The sequence below is a fragment of the Lissotriton vulgaris genome, chromosome 6 (genome assembly GCF_964263255.1).
Source record: "Lissotriton vulgaris chromosome 6, aLisVul1.2, whole genome shotgun sequence".
NCBI lineage: Eukaryota > Metazoa > Chordata > Amphibia > Caudata > Salamandridae > Lissotriton > Lissotriton vulgaris.
The window spans coordinates 1,775,641,958-1,775,669,689 of NC_141694.1; the positions used below are offsets into that span (position 1 = coordinate 1,775,641,958).

A 27,732-nucleotide genomic window follows, 5' to 3' on the forward strand; every position below is an offset into this window, starting at 1 on the left:
AGCTGAAATAAAAAAGAAATCCCTCTGCTGTTTACAGCAGAGGGATATCTGAAAGCTGTGCCGAGGATGTAATGGGTATGAGGATGTAACCATTATGTCCTCGGCATGGTAGGGGTTAATTAAGGGGCAATCTATAAAGTATTTATGCAGCACACAACCAGCAATAAAGTGAAAGCACAACATATGAAAAATCCCGAACCAATTAAGAACAATAGCATAATCTATGATAAATAAAATGATACCAGAATGATAACAATCCAATTAGTTGAACGGGATATATTGATGTTTAAAGTTTTAAGTGAAAATAGCACCAAACAGCAGAAAGTGCTAATTACGTGTGAAAAGGGGCCTGGCGGCTTGTGGTACTCACCTGGTTTTGATAGCTGAGACCCCTCTGATGCCACTGCTCCTCATCGACGCCACCTAAACAAAAGAAGGGAACATGAAATCAGCAGGGGGGAGGGGCTAGAGCCCTAAGGAAACAGGCTGTGTTTTGCAGGGACAGGGGGAGGAGACGGAGCCTATAAAAGCAAGGACGAACTATAAAGAGGCATCCCCTTTCGACCCGGAAGACGTCGACAGCTACGTGAAGGGCTGAGGAGAGGAAACCAAGGATGCAATTTTACAAAGGACTAGGGTGGACTAGGGAGAACCTGGAGGAGTGGCATGTGTCAAGCGAACTAGGAGATGCGGAGTAGGAGACCAGAAAGGTCTCATATACCAACAACACCCAGCTGATCCTCTCCCTCACCAACGAACCCAACATCACCAGACACAACTTCCAAGAAGGGATGGAAACCATTGCCACCTGGATGAAGATCAGATGCCTGAAACTCAGCTCAGAAAAGACAGAAATCCTCATTCTTGGCTCCATCCCCTCCACATTGAACGACTCCTGGTGGCCCTCTGCCCTCGGAAATCCCCCCAACCGACGGACCACGCACAAAACCTTAGCATCATACTGGACTCATCGCTGACTTTGAACCGCTGGATCAACGCCACCTCCTCGGCCTGCCTCAACACTCTCTGAACAGCCGCCTCTCCTTCCACGCATCCAAAAAGACACCTCCAATCAGCCCAGCTCTCACTGGCCACCGTCCCATATATCAGCAAGACAAGAATGGGAGGAAAGTGCTTCTACCTCACAGCCAAAGCCTGGAACACCCTCCCCCTCCTTCTCTGGCAATCTCCCACATTGCCCCAGTTCAGGAAGGATCTCAAGGCCTGGCTATCCAGATGACCCGTCCATCCCCACCCCCTTTTGTACCGCTTTTGGCCGCCATATGTGTGGCAGGGTATGCTCAGACGTGAGTCCCCTGCTCACTTTGCCACTGGATTCAAGCAAGCCCAGCTGAAGACGGCTGGAATGCCAGAAACCGGTCCTCGGAAGCTTGGCAGTTCGGCTGGACTGTTCCCATGAGGCACAGGGTCAGACTGATTTGCATATAGCCATGTCTGAACTGGGGTGGCAGAGTGGGCTAAAGAACTGTGATGGATTAAACCCAGATCTTTTTACTGGGTGTGAGTGTTTGATTGATTCAGATGCTCCGTCCATCACCACCCCCTTTTGTACCGCTTTTGGCCACCATAAGTGTGGCAGGGTATGCTCAGACGTGAGTCCCTTGCTCACTTTGCCACTAGATTCAAGCAAGCCAGGCTGAAGACGGCTGGAATGCCAGAAACCGGTCCTCGGAAGCTTGTTTCCAGTCCAGGGAAGACATGGCTTGGCAGTTCGGGCTGGACTGTTCCCATGAGGCACAGGGTCAGACTGATTTGCATATAGCCATGTCTGAACTGGGGTGGCAGAGTGGGCTAAAGAACGGTGATGGATTAAACCCAGATCTTTTGACTGGGTGTGAGTGTTTGATTGATTCAGATGCTCCGTCCATCACCACCCCCTTTTGTACCACCCAGCACTCAACTGACCCACCCACCTTCTCCTCAGCACCTTGAGACCTTCACGGGTGAGTAGTTGCGCTTTACCAATCCTGGTTGATTGATTGATTGATTAAAAGGACCTGGAAGAGGGGAGTGAAGACTGGTGGACGCCACCAGCCTGTTAGCAGCCAAGAGTTGTGGCTCAGTGGGTGAGTGACTTCTGCATTAGGAAGTGGGGTTTATAACCAAAATCCTAGTTTTTTGCACTTATCGTTATACCCTATTACTGTATTCTTTTTGTGTGATTGTGGCACATTATTCTTTTCTTTCTTACCCCAACTAAAGCTCACCTTCATTACAAAGGGGGGGGGGCTGAAATCGTGTTGTTATGTTGATTAGAAAATATCTAGGAAGAATGCGAGAGTGACAATCCCATTTACCCTAGTTGGTTGGGATTTAAAAGGGAAAAAAGGGGGCGTGGCCAAGATGGCGGAGTAGGAGGACGCGATTTCGACAATCTCCTCTGGCCCAGGCCCCTAAACAGCTTATTCAACGCCGATCTCCCCCCCCCTGTTGCTATCTGGCGGCGGCGGAAGGGGTGGGGACTTGGAAGCCTACATCCGAAGGAAATTAGAGCGCTGGACGGCGTTAACGGCGAGCTTTGATCGACGGGCCGGAATCTGCAGGGGCCGCGGCCCCGACCGGAAGTGCTGCTGGGCCCGCCTTGTGGGACTAGCTGAGCCTGGGGTGCCGAACGGAGGCCGCCGGAACTGCCTGGAGCGGCGTGAGGCCTTGGCTGGCCTGGCCGCTGTTACAGCATGACCCAGCGGGCTGTTGCATGAAGCCTGGGGTGTGCGATGCGGCGTGCCTGACTGGGTCCTGAGACGGGGCGAGGCCGAGTCGCGGCTGCAGGAAGGACGCGAGAGGCGCTGAGCGAGGCCGTAGGCCTGACCGGACCTGAGCCGAGAGCGGAGACGACCCCCCCGCAGAGACTAGTGAGGCGAGGGTGTGCGCCCAGCGGGGTGAGTCCGCTCGGGACTGGCTGCGTCCCTGGCCGCTGTCGGCGCGGCCGATCCTTGCGGGACCCTAGCTTTCCCCACGGAGGGCCGGGAGGGAGTTGACCAGAGGCTGCCGGCGACTGTGTCCGGAGAGGTGACTCAGGAGGCCCGGGGCAGGGGCCATCCTAGCAGGAGTCTTTGCCCCGCGGAGGACGACATCGTGGGAGACGGTTGCCTGGTGCGCGCCTGAATGGCGGAAGAAACCGGAGGGTCGTGGGCCTATCAGCGGTGGTGAGCGGTCGGAGCGGAGAAGTGTGATCCCATCCCCCCGGCCCGGGCGGCCTGCCAACGGAGGACTTTTTTCGCATCGCGGCGGCTGAAGTGGGTGAGCCCAGTGCTCCTGGTGTACAGCAGGGTCTGGCGGCAGAGGTGGGGTCAGCTCTGAGTGATCCCCCTTAGGGTTCCTGGGAGGGACGAGGAGCAGGTGGGCCCGAATTACCGGAGACCTGCGCCGGGCCTACTGAGCGGTCAGTAGTGGGCCCAACCTGACCCGGGGTCACATCTGGTTGCTGACCGCGAGGTCTTAATCCCAGCCGGCCCGAACAGGGGTGTGTGACTTTGGAGTGGCCCTGGTTGTGATCGGAATACGCGAGGGCGGCTCTGCGCACTGAGGGAGTGGTGCCTTACTCCGGGAGGCCCGGCTAACTTTCGTTGCTTGAGGTCGGGCCAGGATTGGTGCGCTCGGCTGGGCTCCCGGGGTCCATCTGGACCAGGAGGGTGCAGACAGCGCCTGGCAGTGTAGGCGCGCAGAAGACTTCGAATACCGGGACGGATCGGCCGGCTGGTGGCTAAGTTGCGCATTGGACGCGGATATCACTGGTGGTGACTGGGGAACACCGTCCATTGCCTAAAATGGCCGGTAACCAGGGGACTAAGAAAGGTGACCGCACCCTGCCGGAAATGCTGAACAGGGGCACCGCACGGCAAGACCGTGGACAGCACTCCCCGGGACAGTCAGGCAGCTCCCAGGGAGCGAGCGGGGGGGAGCCACCGGTCACCAGGTCTTTCCTCGAATCGCTCTTCAGCTCTCTCCGAGAGGACTTCCAGGCGCTCAAGCAGGAGGTGGCGGGGGAGGTGCGAGAGGTGCGGAGAGAGGTTGATGGCTTGGGAGAGAGGGTGACCTCCGTGGAAGAGGCTGGTCATGCCCGAGACGAGGAACTCACGCAGCTTCAGCAGGAGGTGATCAGGCTTCGAGACCAGCAAATCGATCTCCAATCGCACGTGGAGGATCTTGAGAACCGTTCCCGGAGGAACAACATCCGGGTCCGGGGTGTTCCTCTCAGAGAAGAAGGGGAGGATGCGGTGGGATACCTGCAGGATCTGTTCAGTGATATCCTGGATGAACCAACTGACTTTCTTATCATGATTGACAGGGCGCATAGAGTGGGCCCGCGGCGCAGATCCCCGGCGCCCCCTCCCGACCTCCTGGCCTACCTGCCGGATTACACCCTGAAAGAAAGAATCCTCCGGGTGTCTCGCACCAAACCATCGTTGGAGTTCAGGGGCCGTAGGGTGGCCCTCTTTCAAGATCTCTCAGTGGTCACCCTACAGAAACGCAAGTCCTTTAAAATTGCGACTGACTTCTTGCGGGAACATGACACTCAGTACTCTTGGGGTCACCCCTTCCGCCTCATCTTCCGCTGGAACGGAACATTGCATCAGCTGAGCTCTCTCCAAGACACCTGTGCAGTACTGGGCATCACAGCGACCGACGAAGACGCACCCACTCCACGGGGCCGTCGAGTCACCAGAGATGGCTGGCAATCGGTCCCTGGCCAACCAGATGGCACACTTTTACCACTATTGATCTGACCGACACCACACAGACAATGTCAAAAATTAAATCTGGCTCGCCACTTGACCCATGTCCCCCCACACTGGTCCATGCAATTAAAGATGAGGTGAATCCCATGATCAACGCCATTGTTAACGCATCTCTCCAATCTGGTGAAATCCCCAATAATTGGAAGACGGCAATTGTAAAACCATTGCAAAAAAGCCCTTACTTGATCCATCTGTCCTAACCAATCTAAGACCCATTTCACAACTCCCTGCTCTATGCAAATGTGCTGAAACCATGGTAAACAAGCAACTCTCAATATTCATAACATCTTACATCCAAACCAGGCAGGTTTAAGAGCTAACCACTCTACTGAATCAGCACTTTTGTCAACAACTGAAACCATAAGAGCAGCACTAGATCAGGGGAAAAAGGCAGTCCTAATTCTCCTTGATTTATCTGCAGCTTTCGACACGGTGTCCCATGCCATTTTATTACATCGCTTGGTTGAAGCTGGCATAGGGGGCACCGTGTTGAATTGGTTCAAAAACTTTCTACTACACAGAAAACAGATAATCAGATTGGGCCAATTCTACTCAGAAGAGAAGGAGATCAGTTCAGGGGTGCCTCAGGGCTCCAGTCTGAGCCCTACCCTTTTCAACCTGTATATGGCACCCCTGATCAATCTAATTGCCTCCCATAATGTAAGCACAGTCGCATACGCAGACGACACTCAACTGGTCCTAGTTCTGGACGAGGATACAGATAGGGCAGAACAGGTCGCGAAACAGTGTCTGAATGCGACCTTCAAATGGATGCATAACAACCATCTTAAATGCAACTCTGCTAAAACAGAGATCCTTCCTTTCGGAAAAAAACAATATCTTCTCCCCACACACCTGTTGGCCTTCAGATGCGGAAGCCCCCCCAAACACCATCAGTGCAACACGAAACCTAGGAATAAAATTTGACGACATGCTATCCTTCAAATAACAAACTAAGGAAGTTGCTGCCGTCTGCTTTAACATCATCAAAGGCCTTCGCAAATTCTTTGACTACCTGCCCTTGCCTGCCCGTCGCACAGTAGCAATTGCTCTCATTACATCGAGAATTGACTACTGCAATAGTCTGTATGCAGAGGTGGCAAAATCTACCCTGCATAAATTACAGATGGTTCAAAATGCGGCGGCCCGGCTGGTTTTGAGATGGCCTAGAAGGTCATCAGCATCAGCCGCCTTGGACATGTTGCACTGGCTCCCCATCCAGAAACGTATCTTATTCAAGATCCTCCTGATTACTTTCAGAGGCTTTCATAAGCGCGGCCCAAAATATCTGTCTAATAAATTTTACAGATACCATCCGAACAGACAACTCAGGTCAGCTACGGCCAACCTAATGTCCATTCCTAAGTTCAGATTGGCCACCAAAGGAGGAAAGTCACTGGCAGTCTTAGGCGCTAAATCCTGGAATATACTTCCGGCTCACCTCAGAGCATCTTCATCAGAAATAACCTTTAAAAAATCACTAAAAACTTGGATCTATGGACTGTCCGAATCAAGGTGCAAAACCCTTGTCTAAATAACATCCTAAAGCTCAGTTAATAACTTTCCAACAATCTATTAGTAATGAAGTCACAGCGACAAGAAGCTCCATGGAGTGTGCGTGTGCTATATAAAAACACACAAACATCAAACATCAAACATCAGGCATTCGACTTCTTCGGCGAGACCTGACTCGCCTACAATCCGGGCTGAAATGGATAGTGCTGTGAGAGGAGTCGCTAGAGAAACGGCGACTGGCGAGGTTGCATTGACCGCCTAAGAAGTTCTCCAGGGGGAGATCGACATCGCTTTCTTCGAACTGCAGGTTTGGGGGCCTGGGGGGGAGCAGGGGTTGCACGGTGGCTGGACGTCCACTTTTGTGACTTTCCATAGACTTGCCTGTTTGAGCCGGGCTTGGACAATGGTTCCTTCGACTCCATTTTTGGGGGGACGAGGACGGGGTTTGGGGGGTAGGGGGGGTTGTGTTGGGGTGTGGGGGAACTGGTAGGGGCTGTGGGAGTTGGGTGTGGGGGAAGGGGTTGTCCAGTGCACTACGCTAGAATCTATTGCTTTACCTGTCTTTCTCCACCTTGTTTTGATCAGTGCGGGAGGGGAGGCGGGTGCGGGGATGGAGAGGGGGGCTGGCCGGTGTGTGGGGGGAAACACGGACAAGTTGGGGTTCGTAGCTGGTAGCGGGTTGCCTAACGTGGGGGGAAGTGGCTCTACTTATTGTTTTTGGCCAATTGTTCTGTTGCTTGAGATGGGGGGGGGGGTACACTCGCCCGCCATGACCTCCACGCAGGATGCCAACGCTTTCACATACACCTTCCATTATGCCTCCTTACACTTTTAAAGTCGTGACCTTGAATGTTCGGGGTCTGAACAACCCCGTCAAGCGACAGGCAGTGCTCTCCCTGTTGGAAAATGCCCGAGCGGACATACGCCTCCTTCAAGAAACACACTTACTACCGCAGGACACACACAGGCTACGCTCTCATAAATTTCCGACGCAGTTCTTTTCCTCTGGCGCCACCAAGACAGCTGGGGTGGCGATTTTGGTGGCCCGACACTTTAGAGGGGAACACATTCACAAATTCACTGAAGTAAAAGGGAGGTTGTTGGCACACAGGTTCAAAGTGGGGGGAATTACGTTCACGATTGGCTCCCTTTATAGTCCCAACGACAAGCAGGAGCGTTTCTTACAATCTGCGGTGGAGGAGATCACTGCCTCGCCAGACAGACATATTATCCTCGGGGGAGATCTTAATATGGTCTTCGACTCGGTTGTAGACAGATCGGCGCAGCGCTCCCCGCAAGTCGGGGAGCTGGTTGTAAGGCTAGGCTTGCGGAAGTTGACCTCCTGGACCTCTGGCGTCATATGCACCCCACAGATAGGGACTACTCGTACTATTCACACGCGCACAAGACCTACGCGAGGCTTGATCATCTTCTGGTCACTTCGCCAGTGCAGGCTCTGGTCTCTGCCGTGGACATGGGAGTAATATCCTTGTCGGACCACGCCCTGGTTGAGGCCTTGTTTGCCTGCCCCTCTCTGCCTCTCCGACGAGGACTTGGCGCCTCCGGGATACTCTGTTACATAGGAAAGTGGTGACGGACCGTATTGAACAGGTGCTCCGTGAATATTTGGCTCACAATGACAACACAGATACCACCCGGGCCACGCAATGGGCAGCTTTGAAGGCTGTCCTCAGGGGGGAGTTTTTATCGATTTCCGCAGCCGAAAAGAAGGAGCGAAAGGTCAAGAGGAATGAGCTTACTGACAGAGTTCGGGAGCTGGAGTTGATCCACCGTAGGACAGGGGCGCCAAGGATTTGGCGGCAGCTTAAAGAGGCAAGAAAACTTCTGGCCGCCTTGGATATGGATCGGGCAGAATATGCGGCCCTTCGGCTGCGCCACGCCTTTTATACCGGGGGGGATCGTTGTGGCAAACTCTTGGCCAATAGACTCCGGGTCACTAGGCAGAGGCAGTTGGTGAAAGAAATCTCCGACCCTACGGGAAGTACAGTGATGGACGATGCCCGTATCTCAGCCGTGTTCCGAGGGTTCTATGAAAACCTCTACGCCGGTGACCCACCGGACGTACCGGCTATGACCTCCTATTTGGACTCAGTTGCCCTGCCATCCTTGGAGCCCCTACAGGCCGACCACCTGAATAGGGATATTAGCATAGAGGAGGTAGTGTCGGCCATTGCACAGCAAGGCGCCGGGCCCGGAAGGCTACTCTGCCCTCTTTTATAAGACATTCTGCACGTCGTTGGCCCCAGTCCTCACTCGCCTTTTCAACTCTTTCGCGGAACCTGGTGCCATCCCGCCTGATCTCCTGAGGGCTTCTATTACGGTCATCCCCAAACCAGGGAAGGATCCTAAATATTGTGGGTCCTACAGACCGATATCCCTCTTGAATGTAGATTTGAAACTCTATACTGGGATCCTGGCCTGTCGTTTGGCGCCTCACTTGCCCCGCCTAGTTGACCCGGATCAGGCGGGCTTTGTCCCAGAGCGGCAGACAGCGGATAATACAAAGCGGGTGGTCCATCTGCTGGAAAAGGCTTCCCGGATTCCGGGTGAAAGGATGATGCTAACGGTTGACGCAGAGAAGGCGTTTGACCGAGTACACTGGCCCTTTTTGGAACAGGTGCTGTTGAAGGCGGGCATTGGGGAGAAGTTTCGCTCCATGGTCCTCAACTGCTATAAGGAACCATCGGCTGTGGTCCGAGTGAACGGCCACACCTCCACGGCCTTCACCATTGAGAGAGGCACCAGGCAGGGATGCCCACTCTCACCCTTGCTCTTTGCTCTATACATGTAGCCGTTCGCCCAAAGGGTGCGGACCCAACCGGCAGTGGAAGGGATACGGATGGGTGGATTTACCCATACGATCAGTCTCTACGCTGACAATGTCATCTTCACGTTGGCTACACCCCGGATAGCACTGCCGGCCTGTATGGAGGAACTGGCAGCGTTCGGGTCGGTCTCGGGCTTTAAAGTGAATATGGGGAAGTCAGTGGCTTTGGATATCTCCCTTGAACAAGCCACCAGGGCGTATCTGCAGAACAGATTCCTGTTACTTTGGTCCTCGGAAGCGATACCGTATTTGGGGATTCAGATAGCACCCATATTGCCGGCTATAGTCTCGGCTAATTACTTGGCCCTGGGAGTTAAGATCAGAGAAGAATTGGGCCGCTGGAATCGCGGCATCCTCTCCTGGTTAGGTAGAATTGCTGCCGTTAAGATGACGATCTTGCCGCAGGTGCTCTACCTGTTCAGGACCCTGCCGCTTCAACCACCAACGGGATGTATCCCGCAGTTGCAGTCAGATGTGGCCCGCTTTATTTGGCAAGGGAAAAAGCCTAGGTTGCGCCGGACTCTCTCCCTATTGTCTCCTGACGCTAGAGGTCTGGGCATTCCTGACTTCCGTAAATACTTTCAGGCAACGCTATTGAGGTATTTAGTCGAATGGTGCAGATGGGAGTCGGATAAGCATTGGCTTTATCAGGACCAAGCGGTGGCGGGGCGGCCTCTGCAGGAGATACCGTTTCTGCATCGGTCCCATCGGCCTAAGAATCTCTACGCCTCCTTTATCACTAGAGTGCCTTTGCGGGTTTGGGACGCTACTTACCTTCGGTATGACCTCACATCATTCCCTTTGCCGCTCTCGCCGCTGGTGGACAACCCGGCCTTCACTCCCGGAATGGAGAAAGGAGCCTTTACGCGTTGGCGGCAAGCAGGGTGCAGAGCTTTATTTCACCTATACGGCCCGAGGGGGTCATCCCGTTCACACAGTTTCGTCAGGCATTCTCCCTCCCCGAAACTGAAAGGCACCGTTATATGCAGGTCCGGCATTGGGCTCTTCAGCCACAAGTGAGAGACATGGCGAATAGATTGCTCTCGCCGTGTGAGAGATGGTTGCTGTCACATACGTCAGATTCGAAACTAATCTCGGATCTGTATAAGTTCTTACAACTGCCCCCACTTTCATAACCCTGAGAGGGCTAGATGGGAGAGGGAACTTGGGAGGGCATTAAGCCCCAAGGAATGGGACCACATCTCTTATAGGGCGCGCCACTCAGCATACCACATGGGCCTCACTGATACCTTCACCAAGGTGTCCACTTACTGGTATAACACGCCTGAGCGGATCCATGAGTTCGACCATAGTAAGGCAGACACGTGCTGGCGGGGGTGCGGACATCGGGGTACGCTCACGCACATTCTATGGGACTGTCCTCTTTTAGCTGGTTACTGGAAGGAGGTGCTAGACGAAATAGACTCTCACTTTAGCATTGAGCTCCTGCGCTATCCAGCATATACCCTACTAGGACTCCCAAATGATTTAATGTATCCCCTCAGGTCCAGAAGAGGCAGGCGGATCGCCATTGCCCTTGGCTCCGCTGTTCAGAATATCTTGATACACTGGCGCACGGACACAACGCCCACAGTCACGGTCTGGCTCCACAGACTGTGGCATGTGCTGGGTATGGAAAAACTGTCTCTATTGGTGGCTGGGGACATAGCGCAATTTAATGAACTGTGGCAACCGTTTCATTCTTTGCTGCTCACGGAGTTCAGCGAGCTCACCTGTCCTAGATACCTCCCCCTCCTGCGGCTCACGAGCACATACATACAAATTCCACTCTTGAAGATAAGAGTTACTTGCCAGATATTTGCTTGAATTACAAACGGGAACTGTAGGTGTGTGCTCAGAGGATATTGTATATATTGTCGCTCCCTTTTGGGAGCTAGTGATGTAGGATACGCATCATTTCTCTAGAGGCACCAGTTTATTATTGTAATCTGTTCAGAATTTTGTACCCTGATAATGCGGGTTGTGCGCCCACTGTTTTGGTTGGTATCCTAACTTTAGAATAGCCTTGGAGTATGGGTTACATGACGGTAGTGCACTGGACAGCGGGTGGGGTGGGTGGGGGGGGGGAGTTGGGCTGGGGTGGTTGAGAGTTGTGGAGGGGGGTGGTGTTTGTATTAAAATGTTGTGTCATGCCAGATTCAAGCACTCTTTCTACTGCCGGTCCTATGCTGCTGTGTATTTGTCTTGGTGTGTCATGCTGAATAAAATACTTTAAACCTAAAAGGGGAAAAAAAATATTTTTTCAATAGTCTGAAGACTAAACCTGAATCTCTCTCTATGGTGGGGTCATTCTTGGCCTCAGTTTTCTCACCAGTGACTGGTGACAGGTCCCCTTCTCTAGTGGTGTTAGACCTGGCACCATTGGTGTGGGTCTCCCTTCCATTTTTGCTGTTGCCTCATGTGGTTTTGCTGGTGTTAGATGCTTTGGGCACTGTACTACTGCTGTCCAGTGCCACAGTGCGAGTGCTCCCTATTGTAAATTAATGTTTGAATTTGTGATTCCATGATTGGCTGGTTTGTTTTACCTGTCAGACCCTATAACAGGGCACCAGGAGTGCCCAGGGTTTGTAAACCAATTGCTGCTGTTGGGCTTGCAGCACTGGTTGTGCCACCCATAGAAGCAGCCTGTAAAAGTGTGTCTAAGGTCTGCCATTGCAGAGCCTATGTGCAGTCTGGTACTGCCATATTGACTGAGCACGTGCACCCACTTGCCAGTCCCTAAACTTTCCCTTTTCTTCATATCAGACACCCATATGGTAGGTCCAAGGGCGGGGTGTATTGTAAGTATAAGGTAGGACATGCCCTGGTGTGTGTGGCTTGTCCTAATAGTGAATTACAGCCATTTTCGTTTTTCACTATTGCAAGGCTACCTGTTCTCCATAGGCCAGAATGGGCTATTAGATTATTACATCTTATAATCCTAACTGACTCAGGGAACACAGTAGAAATTCGAGTTTAGTATGCCTGAACTCAGAATAATAAAATACATATTTTAGTGAAGTTGATTTTAACATTCTGTGTTTGAAAATACCACTTTTAGAAAGTAGGTATTTTCTTGTCCAACTATCCAAGCCTGCCTCTGCTAAGTTGTGTATTTCTTGTCTGGAGTTTGACTGACAGGGCTGGGGGATTCCAGGAGACAGAATGAGTCAGCCCAGTGGTGAATAGAGAGATCTGCATCTAGATTGGTGGGAGGAGTTGCACCTGGGACCTGAATAGGGCTGTGCCTTCCCTCCACAATGCTCGCTCACCTCCTGTGGTGCATCTGATGTCCCTGCCCTGCACTATGAAAGAACAGAAGGAATCATGTCAACAAAGTGCTCCAGGGCTGTGCTTTCCCTCCACAATGCTGGCTCCACCTCCTGTGGGGCGTCTGATGTTTCTGCCCTGCAGTGTGAAAGGAAAGAAGGGGTCATGTCAACAGAGTGCTCCAGAACTGGTTTGGACTGGGCAAAGGCCCCTCTGCCCTCAGAGGACAAAGGATTTTGGGGCATAAGTATTGGGACCCTGATCCCAAGAATTTAGATCACTTTTGGACAAACAAGAAGAAACCTTTGCTGAGGAGAGGAACCTGAAGAAACTGAGGAGAGACTATCCCTAAGCTGAAGTGCTGCTTGGGGGATTGGCCTGTAGTGGTTGCCTGACTGCCAAAGAAAGGAGAAAGGGACTTTGTGTTCTTTCGTCAACTTGTAAGGATCTCCAAGGGCTTGAGAAAAGAGCTTGCCTCCTGCTGAAGTCTCAGGGACAACAGGCTTCAACCCCCAGCTCCCCAGAGTTCATTGGGAAGTGCCTGCTGCTGCTTTGGGGCCTTCTGAGGGACTGCGTGTTGCAAGGAGCTGGAAGCGCGACTCAAGAGGAAGAAGCATGTCACCGTCTCTGCTACTGCAAGCGCATTTTGGTTGTCGCCGTGTCGCCGCTATATGTCGTACTGCACCGCATCGAGAGAAGCATTTTGCAACGAAGAGGAAGCGTGACGAGGGTGAGGGCAGGAGACCCCTGTGGGGCCAGAGTGTTACGAGGTGCGGTCTCTGCTGTCGTGCCTATGCCACTGGTTAGAGGCGGCAGACCCGAGAGCAGAGGACGGCCCGGGACCAGGGTTTGATTCCCGGCGCGGCAGGTTTCTGGACCAGGGTCAGCGGACCCGATAATTCTCTCGCCTCGGTGCCCACTCTGATCAGCGATCACACTTGGCAACTCTGGGCATTAGCTTGCCTCATCTTCACTAACGGCCCCACCAGACCGCCGGGGATGCCTGGTCTCACCCTGGAGATACCCATTAAGGGACCATCTCTCAGGGAAGCCAGGAAGGGTTTCGCAGCGGTCAAAGCGCCTTGGGACCCTACGGGTAAGTAGTGCGCTATATAAATGCCAATACATTTACATACATACATACATACATCGATGTGTCCCATCCTTAGGGCTTTAGATATCTAGGCCATTTCGCAGTGGAGTGTGATCCTGGTCACCCCACACAGTGGATACCCTCTCAACACAGTTTGGTAAGAGCGGAGCCCGCAGTCTCACTTAGGGCCAAATGAATGCCGCGGACCCTACTGGGCCACCTGGTAGAAACATGTCGACCCTCTGACATCGGTGGGGGGACAAGTACTTCCCCAACACACCAATCACTCTTTTTTTAAACACCATATAGATGCCAGCAGTATTAAATTTAACTTGACATCTGTAATGGCTTTTTAACTCACTTTCTTTTGTGAGGGCCCCCACTTAGCTTAGAAGTGCATCCCTGTCATCAGGTGTATGCCCGCCCTCTATCAAACCAAGTTTTTAGAGGGCGAGGAATGGGCGATGATGAAGCATGACACCAGGTGGTTTGTGAGACCAGTCCTTCACTTTTTGTGAGATGCCTACACTCAGGAACTAGGGAACATTTGCACCTAGATCCCCCCCAGCCCTGTTGTGTTTAAGCATCTGGAAGATCTTTACTTCTTTATGTCTTTGCACCGGAACTTTGCCGCATTTCCATCGCTGTATCACTTTTGTTGTGGAAGCGTAACGCATCGTAAGGTACATTGACTCAAAATGTCGCATTTCAAGAACTGAACAGAACTAAGCTAAAACTACCATTTTAAGTACAGTATTGTGGATTTTTGTCGTTTGGCCTTGTGATAAGTCTATATAAAGAATACTTATTTTTGATATAAAACCTGTTTGGTGTCCATCTGTAGTGTTGTCACTGGAGTACTGTATCTGGTCACAAATGCTTTACACACTGCCTCTGAGATAAGCCTGTCTGCTCGTGCCAAGCTACCAAGGGGGTGAGCAAGGGTTATTTTAGGAGTGTACCCCCTTACCCTGACTAAAGGCAAGGGTCCCTATTTGTCACAAGTACCTACCTGTGGCAACTAGATACCCCCAAATCTAACAAGTGGTAATAATCACAGAATTTAAATATTATACACACTTATCCATACCTTTTCCGGTTGTTCTATGGATGCTGGAGGCAAGACCCTGGGAACAGAAAATGGAGAAGATCAAACCAGAGCCATATCATTCCTCAGAGTTTTTCATCATTTACAGATCTTGATACTGAATAATCAATAGGCTAACATTTAGGCTGACATTAACAAGATCCTTATTCATGCTTCGTGGGTCTCTTGTAAACCAATACAAGTCACCATTCTGAAAACAGAAAAGCCTTTGAAGTCATATTCCCGCCCTTCCCTCCACACTGTGGTTATATGGTTGCGCTGGACTTGGACAAAGTCACGAGTTCAGACCAATCACAATTGAGAGCAGCATGGGTACAGGACCGAGGTTGGCCCACTGGGAGTTGTACCTTAGTGTCCTTGGTGTTGAGAAGCGAGGTCCGGTGTCAGGTTGGGTCAACTGCGTCACCCTGCATCAGTTCCAATTAAGCCGTGCTCTAGCTCGGAGTGCTTTCAAAAAGTATGGAAAGTTCTCCTGGGGTCATGGATTTAATGACCAGAAGACATTGCAATTTATTTTGTAAAGTGTTTGGGGACTTTTGCACTTCATGCAGCACCCCACAACATAAAAAAAAATGCTTGGTGGTTATTGGAAGGTGGTTAATTAGTAGGTGCAGGTAGGTACCTACAATTAGTAATAACATCACAATCACAAATAAGGTCCAATCAAGTTATCAATAAATTAATCCTTGCTCAACCCTTGGTAGCTTGGCTGCGAGCAGACAGGCTTAACTTAGGAGACAGGTGTGTAAAGCGTTTAAAAACAGCAATACATTAAATGAGTAAGACACACAATAAAAATCCCAGGCAGACTTAGGCTACAAGAAACTGGCTAAATCGCAACACATTTTTCAAGGGCAAAACATGATAAACACACAAATGGTAAAAAACAATTAGTACAACAGACTGTTATGATATCAAAAAATATAATTTTAATCTCGATTTCTTCCTTTAAAACATAGCATAGTCAGTGGTCTAAAAAATGTTACTGTGTATACATAATGAATATAATCAGTAAATTAGTACATAAATTCTGAATAGCAATTCTGATACACTGTTAAAATCAAAACATAAAAGGGAACACAATAAGAGTTGATTTCAAGATTATTCCTTCAGATTTTGTAAGACTTGGGCTGTGTCAACGCGTTTCGACAATCTTTTGTCTTCATCAGGACTTTAGAATATCCAGCCACTTTTTTCTATGGAGAGAAGAATATTTAGCAGTGACCTTCCACTTTCCTCCTATTTGGAAGACTGTACAAGAAAGATATTAGGAGAAATGCACCTTTTCTATGTCAGACGTGCGGAACTTGATATCTGAAAAAGCAGTATTCTTTGCACATTTCTCACTTCTACCTCTGTTTCCTTCTTGTTACTCTTCAATCAGAGAATGTGGCCAAGGATAGGTTTCATATGTGTGGCGGCCACCGAACAATCCACTAAAATAATTTCAAGTGGTACGTTCCTTATCTAGTGAGCAAAATTGCTCTAGATAGAGTAGTAAACGATTGAAAAGCCGGAAATGAGGCGAGTAGTGGTCTATCAGGTATGTCTTTTAGGTCTCGACGATCCCTATGTTGAAACGATTGGCGGTGATTAAAACTTTAAGACTTTAAGAGTCAAAACGATATGAAGATAACGGGAGCGTTTGAGAAACTTATAGCCTCCTGACGGTTAGATTAACACGGTTCCTTTGTGTTGATATTAGTAGCGGAGGTCACAATGACTCAAAATCATTTCTTAAGGGCAGCAGCGTCGTACGTCTCCTTCCGTCCATTTGCTTCTTTGGAACCGAGACGGAAGGAGACGTACGACGCTGCTGCCCTTAAGAAATGATTTTGAGTCATTGTTGCACCGCCACGGCACCCTGACCTCCGCTACTAATATCGTTTTGACTCTTAAAGGGGGATTTTAAGTCTCCATTTTTGTATCATTACGAGTTTTAATCACCGCCAATCGTTTCAACATAGGGATCGTCGAGACCTAAAAGACATACCTGATAGACCACTACTCGCCTCATTTCCGGCTTTTCAATCGTTTACTACAGTCTGTTGTACTAATTGTTTTTTACCATTTGTGTGTTTATCATGTTTTGCCCTTGAAAAATGTGTTGCGATTTAGCCAGTTTCTTGTAGCCTAAGTCTGCCTGGGTATATACTTTTTCAAAAATGACTGTTTCCCTGACCCAGGAGTAGATCCTAACAGTGGGTCCCTGATACCTACCCAACACAATAAAAATCCAACAACAATTTATAAAATAGGAATTATGTTAGGGTTCCTGGTTTTATGGTATTTATTTTTTTGTCATTTCCATCTGTATTTATCCATATTTATTTTTTGTCAACTTTATCTATATTTATCCATATTTATAATGAGTTTTGTGAAAAAGTAAAGCTGAAACTAGTATATTTCCACATTTATTTAACCAATAAATATGCAGTCATGCTTAAATGCCTGCCAGGTTTCAGTGATATGAACACCAGCAGAAGATAAATCAATGCACTTTTATGAAAATATGCACATTTCAGTATCAGCCTTGTGTATAGCTACTGTTGTTCAAGCCTCTTTTATAAAATTCCTTTCTTTTTTAACCCCCTTACCTATCAATCCACAAGGTTATTGGCCTGGCAGTAATGACAAAGTGTATTTAGCATCACTCAAAAAGCACCCAATTTCCGTTTTTATTCACATTTAAAAATAAATACAGATAAGAAAATGAATGGTTTTCTATTTGTATTTATCTGTAAAAATCAGTAAAAACAGAAAACATGGGGCTTCATTTATGAGTCGTTGCATCAGTTTTGCACTTCCGATGTGTCACTTTTTGTGACGCATCGGCAGCGTAAAACATGCCTCCTGTTGTGCACTATTTACAAAGTGATGCATCTAAGCAGATGCGTCACTTTGTAAACCCCTGCGCTACATTATACCTGCGTCAGGTATAATGTATGAGGAGGGGCGTTCCCCTGCAAAAAGACTCGTAGAAGTGATGCGGTGAAATCTATGAGATTTCACTGTGTCACTTCAAGGACGCCGTTGAGTCAAAATCTTGCTCAGGCCTCACAGCAGGCGTAAGACTGACGCAGGCCCTTTCACAAGGGGCTTGCCCCATGTGGAAGGACGCATTGCTGGAGTTGCGTCACTTTTGTGACACACTCCATCAATGTGTCACTTTTGCACTTAGAGATACGTCAGAAATACTGACGTATCTGCAACTCCTTGCGACATGATGCGACATACATTATATGTGACACATCAGGTATTTTGCAAGGAGTGCACACTGAGAAGTGACGCATCGCTGCTTTCACGCAGCGATGCATCATTTCTCATAAATGAGGCCCATGGAGTCTTATTTATGATTAAAATGACACAAAAATCCAATGTAGAGAACCGGAGATATGACTTTTTAAAGATTAAACACTTTCTAGTGCTTAAAAACCAAAAGCGCCATCTTGGGCCATCTGGTCACAATTGACTGTGAAAAAGTCAAAGTTTCAGGCTGACTGTGAGGGAGCACAGGTCGGATTCAAAGAGTGGTAGGGCCCGGTCAAGTTTTTACCTTCTGGCTTAGACACTTGTTTTAGAGCTTTTTCTCTAGATGTCATCAGGCCAGCTTTCAGTTTGATGGTGGTGGCTTGGCTCAGCAAGATGCCTCAGTCAACTCCTGGTACTCTCGTAGATGGCGAAAAGCTCTGAACCTTCAGCGGGGCATACCTGGATCTCAGAACGAGTCATGGTTTGAAGTAGCCGACTTGACTCATGATGACGGGTCGGTCAACTTGGAGCTTTTTAACAAAAATTCTCTAAATGATTTCAAACTTCTGACTCTTCCTCTTAAACGATGTGTTTTCACCGGCCGCGCAGCGGACACGCGCAGCGGGCACGCCGTCGGCGCGCCAAAGGCAAGCCCGTCTGCGCCCTTCCGTGCCAGGCCGAATACCGGGGCCCCTCACCCTGCCTGGTTCCTTACCTACTCACCTAACCAACTCCTGGAATGCCACGACGATTGGCCTATAAGCCCATCTATTTTGGCTCGGATCAACTCCCTTGAAATCGCCCAGCCTGATCGCGCCAATCCTCCATGCCTGCATTCTGGTCCATGCAAGGTGGGTAACATCTACGTGACCCCACTTGCCAAGTTGGTTAGATCTTTTGCAATGGAGGAAGTCTCCTATGCAGATGACATGCAGATCTTGGTGTCCCTCTCTCACACTGATGGCTCGTCCCCGCTCAACTTTAGGAACTGCATGGAAGCAGTGTCACAATGGATGATTTACAATTCATTAAAATTGAACGGGGAGAAGACGGAGATCTTGGTGTTCTGCCCTAACAAAAACATCTGGTCACCTGAAAGACGGCCGCCCTCGCTGGGGTCTTGTCCCACCCCCATGGAGTCAGCGCGGAATCTGGGAGTATTGATTGAACCTGCCCTCTCCATGACTTTGCAGGTAAATAGAACTGTTGCTACCTGCTGGGGGATCATCAAAATACTCAGGAAAATAAAACATTACCTGTCCCCCCAGGCGCGGAAGCAAGTGGTGGTAGCACTTGTCGCCTCGCGACTCGATTACTGTAATGCCCTATACATCGGTATGAATAAGAGCCTAACACAAAATGCGGCTGCCAAATTCATTCTGGACGCTCCCAGACTAGCGTCATCAACAGCAGCTAGATTGGCTTCCTATTGAAGCGAGGATCACCTTTAAAGTGCTCTGCCTGACTCATAGTGCACTTTCTGGCAATGGTGCAGGAGGGGTCAAGAAACTGCTAGCCCCCTATGTCTCGGGCAGACTCTTACGCTCCTCCTCAAAGAACTTGCTGTGGTACCTCGCTTTCGTAAGAGCAGATGGGGCAGCAGGGCCTTTTCTTCAATCGCCCCAAAGCTATGGAATACCCTTCCATGTGAAATTAAAGCTCAGCCTTCTGTTCTGCGTTTCCGTAAAGCACTAAAAACATGACTGTTTGCAAGGGCGTATCTGTAGTTACTTTTCTATTGCTTCCTTGTTTTTTTCTGTTAGGCGCCTTGATGCCTTCGGGCTAAGTCGCGCGTTATAAGATTCTTTTCATTTCATTTCATTTCATTTCATTCAGGTGCTGTCACGCCCTGCCTCGTATCATTCCCGTTCTAAGCATCCTGAAAGTCACCATCCCACGGCATCAGTCACTCTCCTTAACACCCGGTCCGCGGTCAAGCACCAATTAGAGCTCTTTGACCTCCTTGATACCACCAAACCAGAGATCCTGTTTCTTACGTAAACCTGGTACACTGCCGCTTCCCTACCCGATATCCTTATTTCCCTCCCTGATCCTTACTACATCCTCCGCGCCAACCGCCCTGAGGGGAAGACCGGCGGCGGAGTGGCTATGATAGTACGCTCTAATCTCCAATTCCAACTCCTCTCCCACCATCCCATTACATCTATTGACTTCCTGGTGGCATGCTCGACCAATCTTGCGATCCCACTCACCTTTGTGCTCCTCTATCGTCCTCCCCAACCCATGCCCCATTTCATTCCAGCCATACAGGACTTACTGGCCACTCTGGTGGTTAACAATTCCGCTGTCCTCCTATTGGGTGACTTCAACTTCTGGCCGGGTGACCCACGTGAAGACACTATGTCCAAAGATTTCTCCGACACCCTTCATTGCCTCAACTTAACCCCTCACATCTCTTCCCCCACCCATACTCATGGGCACATTCTTGACCAAGTCTGGTCTGCCAATTTGTCTATGTCCATGCCTATCATATCCCCCTGTGTCTGGTCTGACCACTCCCTGATTACCTTTTTCGCCCCCCTGGGGGTGATTAATACCCCCTCTCTCCCCAAAAACATCTACGCTCGCAACTGGAACAGGGTGGATCTGACTGCCCTAGGCCACTCTCTAGCCTCCTCCGGCCCCACCTTGGCAGACATGCAACCTGATAGGCAGATAGCCACTATCGACAACTGGCTCTCAGAGGCCTGTAATCAAGTTGCACCTCTAAAACGGGTCCGAGCGCGTCTCCCCCACGATGCCAACAGATGGTTTTCCAATGCCCTAAAAAACCAGAAATGAGCACTTCGGCAGGCTGAGCGCAAGTAGCGTTGCAGATACTGCCCTGACCTTAAGATTCTTTATCTAACTCTCCTTCATGCCTACAAAAAGGCTATACTCACCGCCAAGCTAGAACATTTTTCCCAGAAAATTGATTAGGCAGTTAACAAACCAAAGGAGATCTTCACGATCGTGCATGAGCTTGCTGCCTCCGACAGAATAGCGCCCAGACCCATTCCCTCCCAACCCCTCTGCAACACCCTCCATGACTTTTTTATTGAGAAGATCACCACTATAAAGCACAACATCCCCTTGGCACCACCTTTGTTCCTTTGCCCTTCGTTGCCTCCGCCGCCCTCCTATCTCGATCAATTTCCCTTGATCACAGAAGAGGTCTTCTGTACTTTCTTGGGAAAAGTTAAAACGGGTTCCCCCGCTGACGTTAGCCCTGCACATATCCTGAGGGAGATCTTCTCCCACTGTCCAGCCCCTCCTATTACCCTGCTTAACACTTCCATCACCTCAGGAATTGTACCTGATGCGTTCAAATCTGCCACGATAATCCCTATTATAAAAAAACCTGGTGCCGATCCCACTGCCCCCTTCAACTTTAGACCCATCTCGCTCCTCCCGCTTCTGGGCAAGATCTTGGAGAGCCATATCACCTCTTCACTCTCGACCTACATTGAGGCTCATCACCTCCTGGCGGACCACCAGGCCGGTTTCCGGCCTGCTCACTCTACGGAATCTGTTGTCCTCTCGGTGGTTGATGAGCTCCGGCGCAGCGCCGACACCAACTCCACCCAAGGCCTTAGTTCTTCTTGATCTATCTGCCGCCTTTGACACTACGACCACTCCATCCTTTTCGACCATGTCAGGGGTGCCGGCCTACGGGGGTCGGCCCTGACTTGGCTTACTTCCTTTTTAGCTGACCGCACTCAGGCGGTTCGATTGGAGGGCTTTACATACACCCCCTCATTGTTGCTTCACAGGACATGGAGGTCACGGCGTTCAATTACGCTGATGACCTCCAGCTCATCTTCAACCCTCTCCTCTTCCCCCGATTCAATTTCTAGGGTCCACTCCACTCTCACTTTCATCTACAACTGGATGAACCTCAATCAATTAAAACTGAATCCCGACAAGACGGAGCTGGTTCTCATCGGAAGTCCCTCTAATCCCTGGTCCTCTGCTTTTTGGCCCCCCATCTTTGGTCCTCCCCCGTCTCCCTCTGCCTCAGTTAAAACTTTGGGCATTAAAGTCAGCCAAGACCTCTCTTTGTGCCCCCAAATAAGCTCGACAGTCTCCTCTTGATTCCTGTCCCTGAACACCATCTGCAAAGTCTTGCGTTACTTCTCGGTTGAAGCCCTCAAAATCATTGTCCTGGCAATGATTTTATCCCGCCTAGATTACGGCAATGCCCTTTATGTGGGCATCCCTCCTTACGAGCGCCGTCGTTTGCAGCTTATCCAGAACCAAGCTGCTTGCCTTATCTAAAGACTCCCTAAATCGAGTCACACTACCGCCCTGCTTAAAACTCTCCACTGGCTCCCCATTAGGGAACGCTCGCTCTTCAAAATGGGCTGTCTGATCTTTATGTCTCTGGCCGGCACTGCTCCAGCATTCATTAGAACTAAGATCAATGCTTATGTTCCAGCTAGAAATCTTCGCTCCTCCTCCCAGTTCCTTCTCCTCGTCCCTCGCTTCCGCAAGAAGAAATCGGGTGGTTCCAGGTTCTCGACACTTGCCCCCCTCTTTTGGAATGCACTCCCTCTGGCAATTAGGTCCATTCCCTACTATCTGGACTTTCTGTCAGCTCTGAAAACCCATCTTTTCTCCTCTGCCTAATAATTTTAATCCCACACCCCCCTCCTTCCTCAGTTCAGTTCCCTTCCGCAGCACCAAGAAACCTTTTGGTAGTAGAGCGCTCTACAAAACCCTTCAACTTCAACTTCAAGGTCCTTAAGGGCTCTTCATGTGTCTACAACACCAAACCAAGGTTCCAGAATCTCTGAGTTGCTCCTTGGGAAGTTGGGACTATAAGACCCACAATGCAATTGGCTGAATCCTTACAATTCCACTGGACTCTGTTCAGCTTGGTTCTTCTTGGTGGCGATTGTGCAGCTAGCGCTCTTTTAACCTGTTGCTTTCAGGGCGTCCACTCCTCAAACATTCAGTCAGGCAAAGGCCTTCATTTGATGAAGCTTCAAAGTGTGGCAGCAGGTGCAGTCTTTCTGAGTGCAGTTCTCTTGTTGCAGGCCAGGGGTTTCAGAAGGGTAGTCCTTCTTCTTCTAGTTTCTTCCAGGCAGGGATATGAGTTGTTGGGCAGCTCTCCGATATTCATCCAGGCTTCTGGGCTGCCAAGCAGGTTGGCACCCCCAACCAATGGGGTGCAGGGTGCCACCCTCAATGATGACCCCTTCCCTGGAAGTTTTGGAAATTCTTTTCGCAGAGAGCACTGTTCCTCAAAAATCAAAATGGATAAAATCTCTCCTGGAGCTTCAGGCCTGGCTATGTCAACCAACAGGTGTGGCTAACTTTCCCTAACACTCTCCTTCCAGACCCTCTCCTAATTCAATTACAGGGACTCCCATCTGTCTGGGGATGCAGGAAGCAAGGGTGGGCATAGTTCCTGTTCTAAATGCCATTCCCTCTTTGAAGGCCAGTTTGGCTGCCCAGCCCCCTTCCTGCCTTTTGCTCTGCAGCAGCAGATCTCCTCCCACCAGATGTCCCCTTTGTCCCTGTTCAGGCCAATTCACACATCATTAAGAGTGCTTGGCCCAGCTTGTCAAAGGCTGGCCAATCAGAAGAGGGTTGGTAGAGGGCTGGATTCAGGCACATCAGAAAGGTAAGTGCTATAACTTATTTTCTGTAATAGTTGTAATAAATCCTATCTTGGCAAGTTGTTGGATTCATTCTAACTATAATTTTAACACTTTGAATTATTATTTTAGCTCACTCCTGTAAGAACTTTATTAAAATTAAATAAAGCCCTCCCATTACAGCCCCTGTACTGCAATGGGGAAGGCACCCTAGCCTTGGGGCACGTAGGGCAGACCTTACGGGTGACATACAGGTATAAATAGTGTAGTTTAGGACTTTGTAAGTATATTTAATTCTAAGCTGATTTTGACATAGTTTTATTCTAAAAGCAGCCTTCAAGGCAGGGCTGGCTCTTAAAACAACCGCAGGCAACACAGAAGTGCTCACTTAAGTGCACTAAATCTACTGGGACTCTAAAGCTAAAGGCCCTACCATGCACTAGAGACTTACAGGTAGGTTGTCAGTACAAATTGTAATAACACCTAATTACCATGTAACCTTTACACAGAGCACAGGCCCTGGGTCTGATTAGCAGAGCACAGGGCACAACCAGGGTCAGAAAACCAGCATCTAGTATTCAAAATGGGGGCATAAAGTGGGCGGACACTGCAAAAGGTCCTGGTTTCTCACAGTGGTACCCCTGCCTCTTCTAGGGGCACCTCAAGCATGAAACTATGCAATTTTAAAATGCCCTAGGGCATTATGGGGTACTCCTTTCTAGAAGCAGTGAACAATAAACAAGTGGCTTCTGGCGCTCTTTTTTTATTCATTAAAAACAATTATTTTGGGTGACTTGTGCTCACCAGGGACACTGAGAATCTTTTGGTTTGGCGGGTGCCACAGGGGAGAACCCCAGAGCATCCACCGCTTTGCCAGATCCCCTATCAGCACCCATCAAAGGTCCACCAGCAATTTAAAAAAAATAATATTGGGGCCACCCTCCTCAAATCTTTAGGGCATTGGGGACCCCATCCCCTGAGCCTATTTTTTTTAAATTAAGAGTATGGGGTGCACAGTCACTTCCCCAAGCCTCTGTGGGCCTCGGGGACCCCAACCCCGGGGCTTTAAAGTTTTTTGAGAGCAGGAGGGCTTGCAGCACCCCTTCCCAAGCCAATAGTGGTAAATGGGACACCATCCCCCGAGCCCTTACATGGATGCTCCGGTGCCAACTTGGGGCCCCCACAAAACACCATGTTGCGGCCAATGGGGGAGCCCTGGGTCAAAATATATTTAAAGGAGAGGCCATGTCTGAACTGGGGTGGTGTGGAGTGCAAAAAACTGATGGATTTAGGCCCAGATCTCTGTACTGGGGTGAATGTATGACATTGTTCTGCATTCTGTCCATCAACTGTGGTTTTTGCATTTGTCACCCCGAGTGGGATGGGTATGCTCAGACGTGAGTCTCATGCTCTCCTAAAGGGCGTGGTGTGGAGTGCAAAAAAACGATGGATTTAGGCCCAGATCTCTGTACTGGGGTGAATGTATGACATTGTTCTGCATTCTGTCCATCAACTGTGGTTTTGGCATTCAGCACCCCTTCCCAAGCCAATAGTGGCAACTGGGACACCATCCCACGAGCCCTTACATGGATGCCCCGGTGCCAACTAGGGGCCCCCATAAAACACCATGTTGCAGCCGAGGGGGGAGCCCTGGGTAAAAATATATTTAATGGGGAGGACAAAATGTGGCCTCTACTCAAGCCACTAAAGGCCTCAGGAACCTCATCCTCCAGGGTCTTTATGTTTTTTTAATGGAAGGGGTCTCGTAGCCCCTCTCCCTGAGCCAATAGTAGCCCCAGGACCCCAATCCACCGGGTCCTTACGGGGGACCTAATCCCCTACGCAGCCCCCCCGTTTATCCGCATGCACCCATCCTGGCTGCATTGAGAGTGGACATAGCTCCCACCTGGTGGGAGCAGGTGATTTTCTGAGTTGCCCTGCCCGCAAGAGCGCAGGCAGGTAAACACATGTTTGATCCCACCCGGCGGGAGCATTTTTAACTATTCCGCTGTGTGGGTGCAGACTTGTCTTCCCTACCCATGCGCCCACCCGGCAGTGGGCTCACTGAAAAACAGTCACCGAGTTGGGCCGGGGATGGGATGTCGCCCCTCATTTTAATTGAATTTGGCTTGGGGAGGGGGCCATGCATGCACCCTCTTTTTGTAGTATTTGGACCCGAAGAGATGGGGCTATAGGCGCCTTCCAGAGGCTTGGCGAAATAGGCCGAATTCCCTCCTCCCCCAAAAATAACCTATGGGGTAATTTTTTTTCTTTGGTAGCCATCGTTTTAAAAAATATATATTTTATTTTGCAGCGGATCCTGCATGAATTTGCCATAAAAAAATGTACCTTTAAAATTAAAATTTATATTATCCAGCAATGGACAACAAAAGACTATCTACTTGAAGCACATGTGATTTTCTAAAAAACATCTCTGTATTTGCTTGAAGCCCCCCAAAAAATATTACACTAGTGGATCATTACATTCAACTAATGGAATACTCCAAGTGGCATCATTTCCGTTCCTATAATACAGAACACAGACTGCTTGTATGGATTATTTGGCAATGCCATTGGCCTGCAGAAAAGTATAATTGATGCTGATTTCAAAACAATGTCTTTAGATCACCTAGAAATCTCTTGAGATGTGCTAGTGGCCTAATGGTTCCCACTAATGAATATGTCAGCGAAGGCAACTTAAACTCATGTATCATGGCGTCAATCTCTTTTTTTAATTTCATAAATCCAGACTATGGCAAAACCATATTTTTACAATTTATTAAACTGACAGCCTATCGTACCTTGGTTACCATATCCAAAATGCGAGACTAATTAGCACTGGAAATCTTGGCTCAGGTTAGAAAGTGGATATGGGCTAGGCAATTTCTCAGGGTGCGAAAACATGGAAATCAGATCTAACAGGAGTGAGGATATTTTTCAAACTTTGTCAAAACAACAGCCAACTCCACAACTCTGTAAGCCTGGAGAAATGAGAAACAGTACAGCAGAGTGAAACCGAGACACTGGATATCATCTTACACTTAGTCACACAGCTGGGCTTAATATTCACTGCTGAAGCATTGACATCTAGAAGGTAAAGAAGAGCTTTATATTAACAATTGTTTAAACATTGAAATTGTAACCTGAAGAGTCGTCTAAGATATACTTGTTGAAGAACTCCATATTTCCACTCTCCATAACCACCATAACCACCTTCTGGGGTTTTTTATATTTTGGAAGAGGGGACGCGTGGTCTGCATTCTGGAGCAGTCGAAAGCCTTGGGGAACACCACCCCCCAGGAGCGGCTCCTGCTGTGTCTCGGGGTGTATACCCCTGGGACACTGCTGTTTGCTATGGCAGGGCGGGAGTCGAGGTTCCCGCTCTGTCATGGGAAACTTGCGGGCATATTAACAAGTGCCATTTAGCCGCAATTGTTTTTAAAAAGCGAAAAATCCGGTGACAATTATATCGCCCTATTTACTAGGCGACGCTAAGATGCATTAATCATCATGTTAGCAGCCGGTTTGCTAAGGGCTCGCCTCATATCTCCAATGAGTTCGAATGTAGTTGTTGTCAGTGGAAAGATAGGTGTTTCTATGAGAATATAAAAAGGAAGAGGGAGGTATGACAAAAGTGTTGTATTTACAAGGCGGCCCTGGATTTGAGGACCGATAGGGAAACTCTCGCTATTTGCGGTTTATGTCGGATCCTAACATCTGTTCTGAAGTAGACTTAAGCATGTTTAATATCCGATGTGGCAGATTTACAAGTTTATTGCGTCACTATTGCATCACTTTTAACATGAGAAAAGTGACGCAAAAGTGGTGCAAGAGACTTGTAAATCTGCTACACAGTGTTCTGTCCTAGTTTGCGTTCCTTTCTGTCATGTAGAGGATCCTGGGTAAATGTAATGGTTTCTGTACAGCCAGTACCTTTCAACCCTACCCCCAAACTGCTTACTGCCTGTTACCATAGTAACAGTTTATGGAACACTTAAGTGAGCACACAGGTTACAAGTTCAACACACAATGTTGCTAATCGAAATGGTTACTGTGCTGGAGTTTTTAAAATGTTCCATAGGAACCGTTAATCCCAGGTACAGACTCTGGTAAAGAGCTGGTAAAAAGTTAGCCTCAGTATTATACTTCTAGGTATAAACATCATTTCTATTTTATTTGTTCAATGTTTTGTAAGCATTGCGATTATCACACTAAATAATAGTGAAATGTGGTCAGAAAAAGAAGACATATATACTTTTTTAATAACTTTTATTAAAACAACA

The 27,732-nt window shown here is 49.1% G+C and overlaps 1 protein-coding gene across 1 annotated transcript in view; it reads left to right on the forward strand.

Moving 5' to 3' along the window:
- The first annotated feature begins 3,788 nt into the window (after positions 1-3,788).
- LOC147709464 (uncharacterized) overlaps positions 3,789-27,732 on the forward strand; it is an 80,102-nt gene continuing 56,158 nt past the window's right edge. The window contains exon 1 of the mRNA XM_086925998.1: positions 3,789-4,176. Within this exon, the coding sequence (XP_086782124.1) occupies positions 3,789-4,176 (388 nt within the window). The remainder of the gene's footprint in view (positions 4,177-27,732) is intronic.